Source organism: Zosterops lateralis (assembly GCF_965231275.1).
Source record: "Zosterops lateralis genome assembly, chromosome: 1".
In the NCBI taxonomy this organism is placed as follows: domain Eukaryota; kingdom Metazoa; phylum Chordata; class Aves; order Passeriformes; family Zosteropidae; genus Zosterops; species Zosterops lateralis.
This window is the reverse complement of record NC_139762.1, coordinates 41,455,411-41,475,049: the sequence shown is the minus strand read 5'-3', so window position 1 is coordinate 41,475,049 and position 19,639 is coordinate 41,455,411. Positions and strand designations below refer to the sequence as shown.

Here is a 19,639-nt window from a genome sequence, read left to right as displayed (position 1 = left end):
ATGAAGAAAATCTTTAGAAGAATTTTACAGGGAAGCTTTTAGAGAAAATAAAAACATTTATTTCTTTCCTCTACTGAGGATTTCTGAATTCACACTGGCATTTGACTGAGCAGTTACTTAGCATGCTGTACACCACATTTCACTTACAAGAACAGTAGACACAGGAAAGCTCCCCTTTTCCCCAAAAGATGACAACAGTGTATATTTTTCATAGAGTGTTACAATTTTTCAAGGTTTGGGTTTTTTTGTTGTTGTTGTTGTTGTTTGTTTTTTTAAGGCTCAAACAAGGGAAAATATGTTCAAAAGGAAGGATCTATGATGAGAGGAACACTGAAACTGGAGATACAAAACTTGTTTCTATGATACATTAAATATCCTACCATGGTCAAACAGACACACACAATAACATTTATATGGGCAAAGGATCCACAACAGTAGGTCTTCCACCACCTCTAGAAGTTGCTTCAGCAGCAGATTTTGTAATCAGTCACAGGCACCTGTAAGACAAAAGAATAAGAAACAAGTGTTAACAGAGAGACCTTTCTCCCATCCACAGCTTGTAGCTCGTTAGAATTTGCAAGAATCTTTAAGATCAAAGGTGACTAATTCATCTCCTGGTCCTGTGCCATTCTGTGATCAGCAGATGACTGATATCTGATTTATCTGTGATCCAGGTGTACAGCAGGGGCTGTCCATGGAGACACCCAGCAGTGCCCAAACCTATAAAAGGTGGAGGAGGGGAAGCAGCATAACACCTGTCAGCCTCCAACCAGCAAGACCATCCTCCAGCAACACAACAAAGTGGGTGTTTTTACCCACCACGCAGCACTATGGTTTATGTCACTTGTGTTGTTAACAGCACGCTGGGGAAAGGTAAGACAGCAAATACACATTTGTAATACACCACCCAGCTCATCTACAGGAGCAGTAAAACCTTTAAAACAGACATAACAGCAAAAGCAATTAAGGAAACTCCTTCAGTTCAGAGCTACCTGGGGCGAGCACATGAACTGGCATACAAGCTGCCTGGAGGCCCTGGAGAGCAGTTGCTGAATTAGTAAGGATTGGAACAACTAATTGGTGATTGTTTATCAAATAATACACTAGCAATTCCACTGTGCTCTAAGAGGGAGGCAAGAATAAAGTCATTTCAGGTGCCACCACTGTGAACTTAGCATTTTTCTAAGATACATAAGACATACTCTTCAACTCTTTTAAGTGTCCATATGCAGACTAGACAGAGGCTGGCAGGAGGCACATTTATAAGCGCATTTATTTCAAGTGTCTCTGCTAGTTCAAAGGACTCAAACAAAAAACGTTGTCTAGAAAAAACACAGATGTGGTTTGGAGAGGAGAAGGAGGACAACTTATCACTTTTGAGGTGGGAGGAAAGGATGGCAAATATGGTACTAATTAATATAAAACCTTCTCTTTCCTTGCTGCCCCACTGTCCCCAAACACACAAAATGAAGACTCTACTCTGCTCTGCTCTCTCAATGCTCTTGGCACGTATCTCCTTCTCTCTCCCCCTCACACTCCCTCTCTCTCCATAAAGGGGCATGAAATGAGAAATTTTAGCAAGGTTTCTTTATAGAAGAGAGGCTTGGCTTCAAGCCCAGTATACATATGTGGGAGGGAGTCTTCAAAGAGAAACTCCCTCAGCACTGCCCAAGAAAGCTGCACTTCTCACGGTCCGCAAGCGACGTTTTCTGGGACTCGCTGGCTCAAGCCCCACCAGTCCCTCAGAGACAATAAATGCCCAAGGAGGTAAAAAACATCTGCATGATGCTGCCTTGAATTTTCCTTGGTTTGAACTTTAGGAAAAAATGACTGCATGTCGAGAGGAATGGCTAAAAGAACCCCAAACCCAAACAAAAATCAATCCAAAAAAGCTTGGGGTGTCACTGGATTTCCCTTGTATATAGCATGTCCAGTTGTATGAATTAATCAAGTTATACTAAGGATTATTTGTTGTCTTTAGCTTTGTACGGATGATTTCTTTTCAACAAGTCCTTGTAGACTCTTGTAATGGTGTGTTGGTATAGTTATACAAGCATAGACAATTTATACTTACAAAAAGGCCATTTGCAGATATAGTTTAACATTTCCATGAACAATTGAGTTGTCCAAGAAAAAAAATCCCTTTTTTCCCCTGGTTTAACTTCATACATTCCAGGGGTTTTGCTAGCCTAGCAATGGTGACAAAACTATCATAAATTCCTCCCTGACACAGCTATGCCAGGAAGACTGAAAGCCTTCCTCTCAATTAGTTTGAAGTACTTCATATTTAAGCAATATTTAGTTAACAAGATTTTCCCCTCACAGCACAGTGCATCCTCCCCAGTCACCTGGCTTAGCATTGCTTCCTGCCCATACTCTGGTAACCATGGATCTCCCAGACAACATTTACAGCATCAAGTATGCAACTGCAGGCTCACCTAAGGCCATTTCAAAGGAGTTCATTTTGATTGTCTAAAAAAATCTCCCTCTATCTTACAGACAGACATTCTGTAGACATTATGCAATTTCTGATGAACCCTCATGCCCAGCTTACAGCCAATTCCAACCAACTTCTTAGTATTGTGGTAGTAAATGCTGTACCACACAGTTGAAATGTATGTTTGCTTTACTTGTGCCTCCACCCTGTTTTAAAATGCACAATATGAATCAAATGCATTTAGTTTCCTCAGTCATATCTCCACTTCAAACATATCAGGAGATAAACAAAGCAGACAGCTCTTTACTGATTCTTTTTTCTGTAATTAAGTGGGAGTATCTTACCATGCCCAATGAAATCCAGAATGCTTCAGTGTGGATGCCTGAAAAAGAGAGAAAAGTGTTTAAATGAAAGTCTTCTGCTCAATGAAAGTCTAACTCAAAAACAAAAACAAAAAAAAAAAAAACAAAAAAAAAAAAAAAAAAAAAACAAAAACAAAAAAAAAAATTAAAAAAAAAGCTATTGCCAGCATAATTCTATAGGTTGAGTTAAATAAATAAATACTTATCTGATTAACTGTTGCCTGGAATCCATTTGTGCTTGTATCTCTTGAGTTAGAGGCCATATTAAAAAAACTGCACAGGAGATTTGAAATCTGAGGACAACCTAAAGCTTGATTCTAAGAAGGCTCAATGCACCAGTACTTTCCCATGGCGTGGGTGAGACAGGTTTAGTCATCAGGTGTGACAGAGAGCAGTCTGTTGCAATCCAACATTACATGGAGAGCCAACTAGAAAGCAACGTATTTAGCACATACACTGCACACATTACAATACCCTCAAAGAAAAGAAAATCAGGTGTTTCAGTACAAGGGTTTTATTCAGGTCAGCTGCATTTCAGTCACTCTGAAAAGCTACAGCAAGTGCCTGGATAGAAAGATGTTCACGGTTTGGAGATTATTGCCAGACATCAACATCACTGTTATTCACACGTGGGTGACACACTAATGTACTCTGTATACAGCTATTAAGACAAAAAGACCCTTCAAAATTATTAAAATACTTTGCAAATTAGGACTTCACCCAGAACCTGGTTTTGTCCACCTCAGACTTCTCTTTTTTAAAATCCTTCTGCCTTTCTCTTCTGTAAGAACACCCACTGAAATCATTCCACAAAAGCTCAAATTGCTTTTTAAGGGCAGGAGCTTGTTTGTCATGTATTTAAACAATACCCTGGCACAGGATGGGTGTAATTACATGGGAGAGATAGATGGAATAGGCTCAGAGACTGAGGAAGTCAAGCATCCTCTCACACTCATGACTTTCACTTTTTCCTCCTCAGGCAAGTGCAAAGAGCCTCAGCCCATTCCCCAGTCCCACTGTGCCAACCTCTGGGACTCCCCAGCTCCCAGCAATCTCTGGTGAGGTGGTTCCCTGAACCAGAACTGCATTTTTGTGTATAATAGCCTTTGGGGGAGTTTTCTTTAAGGGGTATGTCCAAACACCCCTGTCAGCATGGGAACTCTTGGCATCTATAATATCCCAGGGCAATTTCACAGCTACAGGCAGTCTTTTTTGCTAACTTTAAAACTGTCACCTAACCATTCTCTTGAGGCTGCTTGGCTCCCATGGCATGTGAGAGTGAATGGGCATTTTCTATTTGCTTTCTCCATGCCACTTGAGAGTTCACAGACCTTTGATTCTTCCTGCTCAGATAGATGCCCAAGTGTTATTTTCCATGTGGGAGTCACTCCACATTTTCATCAATATTTCCTCTATTATCTCATCTTCTGCATCCTTTCTAAAATGATGGAGTAAGGATGCAATACTGAAGTGTGTCATGCATTAATGCTGTAGCATAAACTTTCTTTTTGTTCACAATTTCTTTGCCAATCAGACCCAGTGTTCAGGTTTTTTTTTTCTTTTTCTCATTCCTACTGCACATTCAGCAGACATTTTTATACAATAATTACGCATCAAGGTTTCTTCCCAAATGATAATTTAGATTCCATCACTGTGTATTTCAATTTAGAATTGTTTATCTTCCTCTGCACTATTCTATGTTCATCAAGATTGAACTTCAACTAGCAGGTCATCCTACAGTCACTCTCTATGGTGAGGTTGTTTTGCAGTCCCATAGCACATCCTCACCCACATCCTCACCTTAGCTCTCCTGTCTGATCTGGTATCATCAGGAGTCTTTTTTCTTTCTCATTCTCCACCTCTTTCAGGACTATGCTGAACAACACCAGACTCAATAGCATGACTTTACTGGTCTTTTCATCCCTTCTCTAAAAGCTGGCCAGTTTCCTCTCACTTTTATTTCCTCAACTGAAATTATTAATAATTAAGGACTTTGCCCCTTACCCCATGGCAGCTTGATTTCATTGCAAGTTTTTCAAGATGTCAAAACATCAGATGAACAAAATGTCAGATGAACAAAACAAACAAAACTTAGAAAATTTATGTGATTATAACAGAAGCACAAACATCCTGAAACTCAAAAATCTTCTGTCCAACCCTTTTTTAAAGCAGCTCTTATCCTTTACACCAAGCTTTTAGCTTCTTCTTGAAATGACAGCATACATCACCTAGACCCTGGAACAACTCCTCCCCAGCCACAGGAGTTACCCCATCTGTGGGGAATGTGTCACTCGCCTCAAAGAGAGTTTTTCTCACTGTGCTTTCTTGATTCACAGAGAACTGTTAACAGGAGAGCCAGTTCCAGACCCAGTTATGGGCTGCAAGTGCCTCGTTGCTTCCAGGACCATTAAACCAAGGTATGTAGTAGGAAACACCAGCTCTGGAGATTTTTTTTTTTCTGTATAGTCCATCTGGAAAGACTTTTTTTTCCCCTGTTTTTTTTTGTATTTTGAAAAAGCTGTAGCTCTTCTCTCCCATTCTCAGCCTTCTTGTACACATGCATAGGTTGAACAATGATGCACGTTCCATGCTCACACAAACCCTTGGTTTTGAATGTCATTCAAACAACACAATGCCACATATGGTTTCCCAGTGTTCAAGAGCAGTTCAGAAGTCCCAATTTAGACTCTGAGGCCCACCAAATAAAAAGGAATGTGATGCATATGTTCCCAGTTCTAGCTCAGCAAATATAGGCTAGAGGATGAGAAAAACATCAAGCCTGGTAACTTAATATTACACTAGATGAATAAGTATAATTTTCTAAATAAAAATAATTGGCTCAAATATAATGCCAATAACCCTTCAGGGACTTGAGCTGGTGAGTACCATTGAGAATAATAAAAGAGGAAATTCTTACTGCATGCATACACTTTAAGAACAAAAACACAGTGTGAGAATTTCAATTCCAATGATTTGGATAAAGCTGGCTGCCCTGAATCAGCAAGCAAAGCACAACGGGTAGAGTGAAGCACGAAACAAAAAGAAGTGTAACTTTTGGACAGCAATCCAACCTCAGCTAAGCACAACTCCAGGACTGCTAGGACAACACACCGGGTGAATGCTATGTTACAACACGTAGCTTCTTTAGGTACAGGCCCCTGGCACACACCAGATCTGAAGTGGATGGTGGTCCTCACAGAACAGTGCTGTGGATGGAAAGGTGTCTGCTCAGGCCCTGCATGGCTCTTTCCTGCACCATAAGCAGTACATAATTACTCCTAAGCAATGAAGATTTGAAAAAAATAAAACTTGAAGGAAATGGATACTGGTATTACTCTGATTCTGCCTTCTCCAGCAGAGTTCTGCCCAGTGTAGCCCTAAAGCATAGAAGCAGCTGGTACTTTCTCCTCAGAGGAGACTACTCCAGAGACTGGTCAACACTGCAATTAAAGGATGCACTTATTAATTACCCAAACCCTCTAGATTTCCCCAAGGTAACCAGTGAAACTCCAGTCTACCTTTTTCAAGGGCATAAACGCTGTGGGAACAGAGCAGTCAGCCCCTGCCATCCTGGCCAGGATGCACCTCCTGCAGCACATGTTGCTTCCTTAAGACCCAGTGCAGCAGGGAGCAAGAAGTGGATTTAGCCCAGCTCATTCACCATTTAAAAATTAATGGCAAATGCAGCCTCTCTAGCTGCAGGTAAGGCACCCCAGAGACCTCTGAAAACTAATGTCAGCCCTCCAACTCCTGTTCCTATTACAGCACTAATCTTCAGGTTCATCCACACACCAGTAAATGCTTAAAGCAGCCTGTTAACTCTACCAGAGGACTGATTTTCACTCGTCTCACATACACAGAAAGGTAAATGCTACATGCCGATACACACATTTTGCTATCAAAGAATGACTTAGAAGTATCACATTTTTAATATCGCATACTTATTTACTGACGTCTGCCCTAGCAGGCATATGTAACCTAATACTGTATTTTACTGATATTGCAGATGGTATAACCAATCTCCTAAACTCTCAACACTCTCAATGGATTAGTATGATGTGTGGAGCAGTTTTAGCTTACAAAGCACTACTTTAGTGTGTAGAGTTATTGATTTAACTTAGAAATTCTGCTATGTCGTGTATTTTTACTGATTTACCTTTACAGTAGTGTAAGAATATCTTTTCTCCCCCAAAAAATCTTTGACACACTTCCTTATCCAATATGAAATATTGCTCCTCATAGGATTTTGGGACAGGTGCTCAGCTATCAAAATTATGGACTTCTGGAAAAATTTTTTGTGCTGCAGGGCTCCTCCCACATTACTCATGTCTTTTTTTCTAAATAAACCTGGCATACTCCCTAAACTTCCCAGAAATTTCTCAAAGAAACACCTGCAGTTATATATCAGCATATCCTCTCTCCTCTTCCAGCCTCATGCTGGGCAGATACTGACACATATGGCAAAATTTTTCCCCCCATCTGAAACACTTCCCAAAGGTACTGATACATTTTCCTTCTTCTCAGCCCTAGTAGTCACTCAATCCTTTAGTCTCCTCTCCTTCTGAATGCTGCAAGAATCTCCCATGTGCCAGCCCTGGTCTCAGTTCAGTTCTAGCACATACAGAAAGCTGCAGCTAAATAGTCCATACAAATGACAGCAATAAAATAATTCTGTGGCATTGCTAAAAGCTTATTTTGAAGGCACATTTTAAAAACAAGATTAAACCTGAGAACCATTCCAGAAAGTCAATGGCATTCTTCTCCAGCTTTTCTTCATCAGCAGCTGTCTCTGCAGCCATGCAACTCCAACTTCTATCTTCTGCCCTGCACCACACCTCTTTCATCGCTGTTTATACAAGTATATTTTCTTCTGTTAACTAGTCTGTATGTTTAAACCATCCTTTACTCTGCTATGTTAATCAATAACAGCCTCCACCACCTCTATCATTCATTCCTCTGCTAATCAATGTGATATTGAAAGTGCTTTAATTTTACCTTATGATGACTTCACATGGCACAAACTATCATCAAAAAAGAAGGCGAGTCTAGCTCTAGAAATATACTTTCCCCCTTTTCTTTGCAGAGGTAGACTTATATCAAAAATTCAATATGCCAAAAAGCTCACCTAGTCTGTATCTTGAAGTACCCCTACTCACCATATTTCTGTACATTCAATGAATTATATAGTCTTTGAATGTACAAAGACTATAATTCATTGAATGTATAGAAAATGTGGTATTTTCTGTATTCATCAAAAATCTTCATATCATCCCATGGCCAGTAGCCAGTGACACGGCATGTGACTTTAGTAAGGGCTTAGACTGACAAATAGTTGTTGCACATCTGTTGATTCACATTAACCAGTTCCATGTATGGTTTTTTTTCTGGCTTATGGCAAATGCAGGGTAACCCACATTAGCTTCAAAAAAGTCTTGCCTCATAGAAAGAATGCCATATGGTTTTATCCCACTTCAACACCACAAGGAAATTGCCACAGAAAAGATTTACGCATTAAAGCATCACTTTAGTCTCAGATACTTTACCTTGGTTTACAGTGTTTCCACATCTTCACACATTAAGATAATGTTATCATAGTATCTGGATGCTACCAAAGTCTCACTATGTTAAAAAATATATTTAAGTCTATATCTAAACTTCTCTTATGGTAAATAAAGCCCTGTGATTTCAGAAGGCACATAGATCATAGATAAATGGGTCTAGCAACCAAAATCTCCTCTCTCACACAATGATAAATTGTGCCATTCCAGCAGCTATTTAGACCTCACTGCCTGAACTCATGCTGACCTGAAACATACCCATTCCTTCATTACCCCAAGCTTTGTGTCATGTGCAGCATCAAACAACTTATCTTCTTCCTGCTTACAACACCTCCAGCAATAGCACTCTTTTCAAAGTTAAAAAAAAAAAAAAAAAAGAAAAAAGGCAAAAAAGCAGACTATTTAAAATGAACTGATGCTTATGAAGTTAAAACAAAACAGGGCAGCACACAAGACTCTGCTCTGTGTTTTTCAGAAGCACAATATCCTGCGGTGGCCTCAGCCAGCTGGGCTCTGTGACCCTCGGACTGATCCCTTGAGTGTGTTCCCATTTTATCAAGCAATGAACACTCCAGCCCCAAAGCCAGCAAGAAGTTTGTCACTGGCTTCAGCTGAGAACAGGAACCAGCTCAATCATAAGAAACCTTGAGCTAAATAAAGCAGCAAGAAAAGGCACAGGAGGAAGGTGGGGGGGGTGTCAGCTCGGAGTGCTGTGGGGCACAGCTCTGCTTGTTACCAAGGTTACTTGGGACTTCCCCACCTAAGATTTCATTTTCAATCACCAATAAATCTGCAAAAGTTTGACCCCCTTGAGTAGGAAACTGGGGTTGAAATGCATTAAATATGGGCTGCAGCCTGATTTGGGAGGGAGGAAAATGTCTCCAGACATAATATTGTAGGCAGTTTTAAAAAAGAGGTTACAGGGAAATGTGTGGATGAGGAAAGCTCTTTTCCAGTAAAGACTCGCCACTATGTCCCTGCTTTGGGTCTGACAATAAGTATGACACATCAAAAATATACTGTTTGTGTCAGGCATGTGTCTAAACAAAAACCTGCCTGAATTTGAACAAGGTGTAAGTCCTCTAACGGAATGGAAAAGAAAAACACCAGTTAAAAAACAGTCAATAAAGATTTATTCAATTTTTAGCTGCTTTAGCTGATAAGCTGCTTAGGCAGTTTCAGCCATTCCCTCAAGGCTCCCAAGCCAGCAGGTTTGCTCCAGGCTGGGGCTGAGCAGGACTTTCCCTGAAACTGCAGTTTCAGTGTGCTGAATGCTGTTCTGTACAAAAGCATGGATATCCTCTTCCTCCACCAGTGTCTCCCCAGCCAAGAACATATTTGCTTCAGTGAACATGGAAGAGAAAGTTTTCAGAATCAAACATAGTAGGGGGGAAAAAGTGTCAGGCTTGCACCATTTAGAGAGAAATGGTGGTGAGAGAGGGTGAAAAAGTATGTAGGTAGAGAAATTTCTCTCCCTAAAGCCTTAATGACTGACCTGGAGAGGCTGAAGTTACAATAGATGAGAAATTGGATGTGAAAGTCATAGAAACTGAGCTCATTCACAAATCTGACACTGAAATCAGGCTAAAAAACACAACAAAGAGGTGTGGCAATGTGGGTGTGAGTCTCAGCTCTGATGATCCTGGATTCAGAAGAAATGCTGAGACTATGTCCAAGGGGTACCAATTGGCTGAAGAACCTTTGGAATGGAGTCCAGGACTGTGAATCAGTGGGAACAAACCAACACAGGCGAAAATACCAAAGTCCAAGCAGAGACAGACCAGAGGAAGATCCTTGATCAGGGTAATTTTCGTGGCTGAGCCAAAAGTTAATATTTCTGTCAAATATCTATGAAATGAATCAGAAAGGGGATTGGTGCTGCTTCATGCCAGCCTGTGGGAAAGATGCTTGGTGGCCACCAGTTATTCCACTTGTGGCCCTGCTTGATGTGGTGGACAGGAAGATCTTTGGTCTGTCCAACAACTCACAGAGGGGCACATTTCACACCCTAACATTAATCTGGTGTTTGCAAAACGTGAGTTGGCAGACAGCAACTCCTTCCCCTGTGCCTCTCATATTCCATGGTCTGTTCATGTAGTTTTATTTTAATAAGCTTGATTCTGTTATCTACAGCTGAATCCACTCCTATGGTGCCTCAGCTATCTACATACCTCTATCTCTTGAAGCTCAATGAGAGTTAGGAAACTGTTTTTTGAAATGTGCACCTTGTCATTGCATAAAGACCTTATGCTGTGGAGGAGATGAGAAAAGGGATATTTTTCCATGCTTGAGAAATAGTTATGACCATATTGAAGAATACAACCTCCTTCCCTTCAAAGAGTGTTTTAATCCCAGTATCATACAAGAGGATAACTTTTGCACTACAGTAAAATCTGATCTGAGCAGCCTTGTTGACTTAGGACAGCATTCCTTCTCGTGAACAAGCACAGACAGTATTGTTCCGGGATTTTTTCATGAATTTATTTCAAACATGGTGATTTCGAGTTTTGCATGACAGTTTTTGTTAGTTACTCAGAGAAACTTTGCTAATAAAATCTGCAAGCATCACTACAGATGGGAAAAACAGAGCCCCATGAGAGAAGAGTATTTGCCCCAACTCCTTATGCAACCCAGGAGGTGATTTGGAAGAGAAGACATAACCTCCTACAGCAGAAGCCTCTTCTGTGGCAACCCAAAAAAGAAAACAGTCCAAGTTTATTAAACTCATGGTGACACTTGCCTTTCAGTAAAAGGGCTGAAAAAAATCTTGATCTGTGCCATAGTACATGAACTTACACAAAACTTACCAGTTCAAAGCACACAATAAATCTGGCATAGGGCCTGTCTCACCTGTCACTCTGAGAACTACCTGGTCATTTGTTCCCTGGAAGGATCACTTCATTCAGATCCTGGTGCTGCTTCTTTCCCAGTGCTACATTGGTTTCATGGCTGGCAAAGGAAAAGACAGTTCTTGCTAAACTTGCAGCATCTCAAAAGTTTCATCACCTCCAGGGGATCTTCTTGAATTTCCATTACTACTCTTTCCTCCTTCAAATGCTGCTTAATATTTGCTGTTCAGCCCAGATGTGCTGTTTTCTGTGCAGGGGTTGGGCCAGCCCAAGCCATTTAGCCTGGTAGTTTGAAGAAAAATGTTAGAATACCTTTTACAGAAGAACAAACATTGACTCATATTAGGAAATGTCACTTGTATGATGCACTGTTTTGCAGGACCACCATGGTTGTACTGCCTCACTCTGATCAGCCACATTAATATTTGAATACTGGATGACAACAGTTAAAGATTAATTCCAGTAAGTTATTCATGCCTGGAGGTTCAGATTTCCAAGCAGAAGTATGTGGGCTAGACTATGGCATTTCACCATATCCCCAAGGAAAGTGTGGTGGGAAGCCACCTAGGCCCAAGAGGATCAGAGTAGCTCATACCTTTGCAAAATAATTCCTCTTCCTGCCTCTCTGTATCCAGGACACTTCACCATCAAATATGATATGCCAAAGGCCTTTTTTTGCTGGCAGCCAGCACTGCCAGATAGTATGCTTACAAAAGGTGTGGACATACTCTACCTTGTATTCCCATTGGAGGAAGACACATCATGTATTTAGCCAGGGAAGCAAAAAAGGCAATTCTCAGACAAGCAAGACAATGTGTTTCTGTAATGATCAAGTCAGGACCTGTTAGGGCCCCAGCATTTATTTCAGTTCCATGCTCCTTACATAAGAGTCTTCAGGCGAGAAAGGCTTTGAGAACATGACAGTGTGAGAAGAGATACTGTCAAAACATAAGTGTGAGGGCCTAGGCGGTGAAGAGCCTCTCAAGAATTCTTTCTGCCACAAGGACAAACCGTTTCCCTTGGACTGTTTCTGATGCACATGGAGCATGAAACTGATGTCCAGGAGCATTACTGGAAAGCCAGGGCAGAGGGGTTCAGCCAGCCAGCACCTAACCCTCTGCAGGAGGAGATCCAGGGAGTGTCTGCATCCCACTGCTAGCCTAGGACTTGAGGAATATAAACAGCAGTGAGGTTATTTGAAATATTATATATTTTTTCCTGAAATCATCGTAATACACACTTCTCCTTCTACCATGTTTGTTTTTTTTTTTCCTTAAGTAAGGAAGGAAAAGCAGCCTGCTTCTCAGAAGGGCCTAGCAACCACAGCTCAACCCCAGCAACATCTAAGGGAGTGCCTTCAGCATGCAAAATTCCACTGAACACAGGAGTAGAAGATATTATTTGCTGATTCCCACCTTTGAAATAGGACTTCAGAACCAGCAAAAAAGAAAGTCTCTGGTATAAAATTCAATACCATCTAACCACTACATAGAAGCCACCAAGACATCAGGTCTTAAACACATTAATCCAGTTATTATTGCCTTCGGGAAACTCACTGCCTGACATCTCCACGTAGCAAGTAACAAAATATGAAAATTTTGGCTAAATATTAATTAAGAGATATGCAAAGGAGAACAAATTGAATTCTTCAATATAGTGAACACTATTTTAACAAATGAACCCATATTTATGCTAGGCAGAAGTTCAGACAGAAATCATCTTGAAACATAACTTTCAGTTCCCACATAGGAACGAACTACTGTAAAACAATTATTAAAAAAACCTGCAAGTTCTCTACTGATTGGTACTGAAAATCAGAAAGCTTTTTAAAATAACTAACAAGTGTGAGAAGTAGGCTTAATATAAACAGTAAAAAAATATTGATCTTTTAGGCTTTCTGAGGGACCAAAATGTCCAAATTTAAAGCCCTCTCCTTCTCCCCCCTTCTATGACCTGAGCAGAGACAGGAGACATTTATAATGATGTATAGTAAAGTCAAGTTTTCCACTGCTTTGCAGTCATGTACCTCCATAAAACAGACAGAATGCTGCCAGTGGAAAGACAGAGAATTTCTGGTGTGTGCCTTTTATCCTGCTATTTTACAGCAACATGGGCATAAAACAGGCTCACACAGCTCTCACGGAGCATTACAAAAGTCCAGGTCAACAAAGATCGGGCTCCTTGTCTATAACTGTTAGCTGTGACCCTCATGGTAGGAATATCTCTTCCAGTCCCAGGCCTTTCCATTCTCTCCTTCTTTCTGCTAAAGGCACACTGAGCAGCCACCACCAAGATTCACCCCCACCTTGTAGGGCTGCACATACCCTGCCTCTAAAACACACAGCACTGCTCTGGCAAAGGACTGCTGGAAGTGATTCTGTGCTGCTGTCTGCTGAGATTACACAGACCACTCCAAAGATTTCCATTCCTTTCACATCTATTAGCCAGCCGATGAAGTTAAGTGCCAGAAATTATCCATATTGTAATGCAGCATGTTTTATGCAGCTACAAGTTACTCAAGATCACTAACACCTCGAGGAACTGAGAAAACAAACAAACAAGCAAAAACTAGCAAAAAAAAAGGGGAAAAAATGTAAACAACAAGCTAGAAAATCATCTTCACCTTAAGCAAGCCATGTTAGAAGCTCTATTTTAAAAGCAGCAAGCTCGGGACTTCAGCCTGAGATACAGACAGTGTTGAGACAAGGAGTTTACTCCAAATTCAATATAACTAGTGTTTTCCAGAGGAGGGAAAAGGTTCAGAATATAGAGCAGGTCAAGCAAAAGGATTGTGCAAAATTGAAAACACCTGCAAGGTGGGGCACATACAGTAGCTGTGCTGGCTATGTAGGAGTAGACAGGAAGAAAAAGGGGCTTGTGTTCTGGATGGAAAAGGGCTGTCTACTGCCATGAGCCAGGATCTGAAACTGTGGAAAACCATTACAGCCATGTTCCCAAGCAAACAGCATTAGACTGCATTGGGCTTAGTCCTCTCAGCTTCACAGGGAACAGCACGGGAACTTACTAGACAGAGGCCAGTGCTTTCCCATTTTATCTTAGTCCTTCCCAAAGAGCAAAGAGCATGTTCAGGTGTGAGCAAGCATTTGCAGAAGAGTTGCTGCCATCCTGCTCAGGCTTCCTTCAGCCTAAATTCTAGCAGGGCACAGACACAATCACTCTGAGCAGATTGTGAGTAACTGGAGGGGATTGGAGGGGGGAGGGAAGGAGGCAAAAAACATCCCCTACATATCTAAATTACAGTGGATAAGACAGTGAATTAACTTAGCTGGGGTTATTTTCCATTCAAGTTTTGCATAAGCATCATTAGCAACCAAAGATATAGGAAAAATTCTGAAAGAACAATTGAAAAGGTTTTACAGCCTGTCATAGCATTTTTTCTTAAAATAAAATTTGTTTTATTAAAATATTAAATATTAGCTATAATAAGCCATTGAAAAAATAGGGTGTTAAATATTAGCAAAAATCTCTTCAACACTGTAGTTCCAGAGTCACATCCAAGAGCCAGCTGGCTGTGACAACTCTGATGTTTCCAAGGGGGCAGGAGCAGGGAAGGCAGCAGTAACTCACCAGAGGTAGCTTTCAACATTACTCATTTTTTCTAAGCAACAATCTCATGAAGAAAACTTAGCTCCATTCCTCCATTCTGTTCCCACAGCCCCAGATGCAGTCCCCCATCAAGTTTAGCTTCTGATCTTAGCTATCCATAGGTGTAATCAAGTCTTGTAATAGTCAATAAAAGCATGAATTAATAAATAGATAATTAGATCTAAGTATTTTCATGATCCAATCTGCCCTGGCTCTTGCTTCATTAATCCATGCACAAATGGCCTTCAAGCACAGGTGATTAACACTGCCAAAAGCCAGACAACCCACTCACAGCAGTCGAGTATCTGAGGATGCAGCACACCCTTTCACATTAACTGAAGCTCCTACTCATTAGAAGCCCAAAGGAGCAGTACTAGTGGAAATGCCACTTGATTAGTCTGTGACTCAAGGAGAAGAGCCTTATTTATTATTAAAGCAAAATTTTCATTAAACTATATTTTTCAGGAAGCCAGGGACTATCTGATCTCCACAGCTTTTTAGCTTTTTCTGGTACAGTCTTAAGCAGCACACCAAATACACTGTTTCACAAAGATAGTCGGAAAGAGTTTGCCTTTTTACCTCCTTCTCATTTTAGCTAGTATGATGAAGAAGAATGTAGAAATATTTAGTGGAAAAGAAAACTAGGATTTTTCCCCTTCCTCAAATTTTTACAGGGCTTCACTTTGGGGGAAATTCAGCCTCATTTCAGAGCTGCTCTTAGAGACTCTTAAAACAACATTCAAGATTTGGAAAGTGAGAGGTCACATAATGCAATTACTTCAGATAATCAGATCTGCAGAGTTACTGAGACATCAGAAATGTTTGTCACTGCCTCACAGGAGCTTAAAGCACATAAACAAAATCAATTCCAAGTCCAGAATCCCAAACAAATAAATTGGTTACCCACACAGATGAGAAAGAGGGAAGCAGTTTCCCCGAAGCCACTCAGATTTAGATCAACAGAACAGAGTAACCCACTGTTTCCAACCACTTTAGAATGTTAAAGGCAAAGCATAAATTGACATCCTAATGTCATCTTAATAAACACACCCAGCATCAATATCACAGTCCAAGCCTACCTACCACTGGTCCAGCCTACCCTTTTGAATTTATTATTGAACAGGGAAACAAAATATGAAAGTGTTTGTTTGTTTGTTTGTCTTTGAAATTAATTGGTGAGTCAGTATTCAACAACAAGTAAGTCCTGACAAGAACACTCCCACTCATGGTTCTCCTCCATAAGGTTCCAGCAAACTTTCTGCAGAAATCCTTTACGAGTTGTGTCTGTATAAGAATGAGTTCAGCCAGGTACTGTGAGAATTATGGTGCACAACACCTATTCTATTAGAAATAAATGATCTCATTTACATTTTAATTCTGTGGAACAAGCCACTCTCAACAGGGCAGTTTGCTGGAGTTGCTGAAGATGTACAGAAGTTGTAATTTTCATCATAAATGCACATTATGTTCTCATCAGAGAAATGAAAGGACCAACAGGCATATTAGAGAAACTGACTGTCTGGGAGGTCCCTCCAGATCTTCACAAACACAGTCTCTTCCTATCTTGCAGTGTATTGTTGCACAGCTAAATATCACAAGAAGTCTCATTAATCAAATGGAAATAAGTACAGAAAATATTGTACTTTTCATTGACTCTTTGAAATGAATAACACCATACAGGTGGAAATCACACCCAAATATCTAAAGCTGTAAATAATTTAACTAAGCAAGCTCTAAATACATTCCAATAACTACAGAATGTACTGGTTCCTCTCTTTTATTTAGAGTTTCATTTCTTCGAATTGTGTACTCCTTAAAATAAGAACCTGCCATCCGTGGTGGATCAGAGAATGGAAAGACAAATGCTTGTGTAGGTGCTGCAGTGCACCAAAATACCATTTCTAACTTTTTTTCTCTTTTTGCAAAGACTGCAATCAGGACTGGGTCAAAGTCTGCTTAGAGAATGGGGACACTGGTTTTACTGCCTTTTGTACTCACTGTGATCTTAATGTTGCTCATGAGAAATTCAAGTAGTATTTGGCAAATAACTATGGCAAAATGAAACAACCAATACCCACTCAAATATTAAAAGACCTTGAAATACACTCTTCACAAGTTATTTCTACAGTGGCAATCACATGTTTATGGGGTGTTAGTACTTACAACAAACAGAGCCCTTATTTTAAACTCCTAGGTAGTGAAGTAACATTAACCCAGCGTTTTCATTTCTGAGGAGACAGGCGCAATCATTAATTTGAAAGCTATTCTGAGGCAGATCTTTCTTCAGCATTTCTAACTGAGCTTGCATCACTTTATACAGAACAATCATGGGAGCCAAAATGAGAACGCTTCCAAGTCACTCTCACTGTCTTTCTGGCTTTGTGACTATTAGCATTATTGTTTTCATGACAGAAGAGCTTCAGGATAACAGGACATCCCAGGAGAGCCTACAGCTTTTTAGTGAGCATTCCCAAAGTAAGGTGTGAGATGGTTTTGCATGATGTCAAGATCTGGGTCAAGGCCAAATATAACCCAGACCAAGTCTCTGGGATATCCAGTGGTGGTGTTTCAACAAGCACTGTTTCCTTCTTTCTTCTCTTTCCTTCCCATATTCTGGATTTTCTTAGAAAACCTCAAGATGAAGTGGGGTCACTTTGGGATGAAATCATTGGTTACACACAAATGATATCTGTAAGATGCTTTTTTCCAAGTTTCCCAGGAAAAAAAAGAAAAAATCAACAACAACAAAAACCCCACCCACCTACAGAAGAAACTTCCCTTCCAAACCCCCTTTCCTGATACCCCAAAAGAGGCAGAGGGCTAAAACAACATTATCCACTGATACAGCTTTCATTATACATTGAAACATATTCAGATCATTTTCAAGATGCTCTCAATGGTAAAAAAAAAAGGAGTAGCTTGATGAAGAAACTTCTCTTAGATTCAAAATTTCATGTGTAGAGAGTATGAATTTAGCAGTTCTACCCACCTTACAAGCACACTATTGTCAAAAGAAATCCTCACCTCAAGTAGAGCATTTTTTACATTATTTTATAGAGCCTTCCTGAGAACTGGGGCAGCTCAAGAAGGACACCTCACAACAGCACACAGATGCTTGAGTACCACACTGTTATCGTCTCTAACCACTCAGTGAAACATGCCTTGCAGCAGAGAGAGAAAAGGAGGTCTGTAGCCTACAGAGCAAGGAAAGAGTCAGAATGATTTTGCCCATTCGCCGCCCCCCTCTCCGCTTATCATCATGCAGGAGGAGGAGGGCGATCTATTGATACTGGGTGTAAAGACAGCTGCTCTTGTGATCCAGTGTGGCTTTTGTCAGCCGCAGCAGAGCTGCTGAAAGAGAACAAACGCTCTCCCGTACGTGCATTGTTAGGGCAGGAGACAAAAGAATACCTGTTTTGAATCACTGAGGACTATTACTGTAACAAAGTACAAGATAACATTTCGCCAGAGGATACAAGAGATTCTGAGAGGAGCAACAATGAGACCAGACAACCTTTCTGTCATCTTATCAAACACTGCTTGGGGTACTTACTGAACAGTGGGGGGGGGGGGGGGGGGGGGGGGGGGCAATAATAGCAAATAGAGAGCAAACACAGTTAATCTTTGCACAAAGGCTTTTGGATAAGTAATAAAATAGAGTTAAGAGTGGCGTGCTGGCCTTTGCCAACTCACATTGCTTAGAAGAAAGGATATAAGACAGGCCTAAACAATTTTAAAATAAACAAATCCATACACAACAGGGGAATGTTGCATGAATGAATTTCCTCATTCTCATTTTTCAAGCAATTCAAGAAGCAATCAAAGCACTCTGAGGTTTGTTATGCTTTTACATACTTTTTTTGACACATTGCTTTACAGAACCTTCACAACAGCCCACTATCAGTAGCTTTGGTGTCACTGTATGGTATGTAAATGAAATAGGCAGATCTTTGACATAAAAATAATAATCTCTGGTAAAATTACAGTACTAGAGTGTATCACAGCATCAGAACTATGGAAATATTAATACATGGATCTTTGACAATACAATGTAAGATGTCACTTTGAGCAGTTATTATGCTAATAATGGATACTTATTATAAAACAACATGAAAGAGGTAAGCTATGTGGGTGTAGAAAGGGATATTTAGTATTCAGAAAATGTATTTAAAAGGGGGAAAAAAGCAAGTGCTTCATACGGCATCTAATCCCACATTAGGCAGATGAGGAGTTCCCTGGCAGATGGGTGTCAGGGTACCCTGGGACTTGGATGAAGCAGCACATTATCTCTCAAGGGAGCACACATGCCAATATAATTTACAACATCCTTCGAGCTTGTTTTTGTTATGCAGTGGGCCAAACTGGGACTGAAATCATGAGGGCACAGGGAAAAGTGGCACTAGAGCTTTGAGGATTAACTAGAAAAACTGCTCATCAAGTCCAGCAGGGTTTCAAGAGAACATATTCTGCTCCATGCTCACTGGCTTCAAAATAAAATAAATTCCAATACTAAAGAAAGAAAGAAACCACAATGAGGAAAATGTCTCAAACAAAATTCCCTATACAAAGCAAGCAACAAGCCAGCATCATGACTGGTTCCATTTAAGCTACAAGAAAACATCCATTTACATTAAAAAAAAATACTATGACTATTAAATGTTGCATTTAAAGCCAAAGGAAATATTTACAAAGAGTTTGTAATATAAGAAGGAATCTGAGGAAAGAGAGTCTCTGTTTGCCTGATGGCTAAAGAGTAAATTTGCCTAGGATTTTTCTAGTTGGGAAAGGAGCAAGTTAAAGATAGTCTACATTAATTCTTACCTGGGC

The 19,639-nt window shown here is 40.4% G+C and overlaps 1 protein-coding gene across 5 annotated transcripts in view; it reads right to left on the bottom strand.

Annotated features, from left to right (window-relative positions):
• The window catches only part of LOC310916695 (uncharacterized protein), a 260,046-nt gene that overhangs the window by 214,916 nt on the left and 25,491 nt on the right, over window positions 1-19,639 (bottom strand). For 2 of the 5 annotated variants that reach the window (XR_014591333.1, XM_083874424.1), the window contains 2 exons: window positions 2,782-2,819; window positions 37-497 (listed from right to left, as the gene is read on the bottom strand). The exons of 2 other annotated variants lie outside the window; for them this stretch is intronic. Coding sequence is in view for 1 of the 3 variants with exons in the window: in XM_083874424.1 (XP_083730550.1) it covers window positions 488-497; window positions 2,782-2,819 (48 nt within the window). In the remaining 2 variants the exon portion in view is untranslated. Of the gene's footprint in view, window positions 1-36; window positions 498-2,781; window positions 2,820-11,207; window positions 11,307-19,639 lie in introns of those variants that run through there. One more of the 5 variants, XR_014591332.1, reaches the window with a different exon arrangement.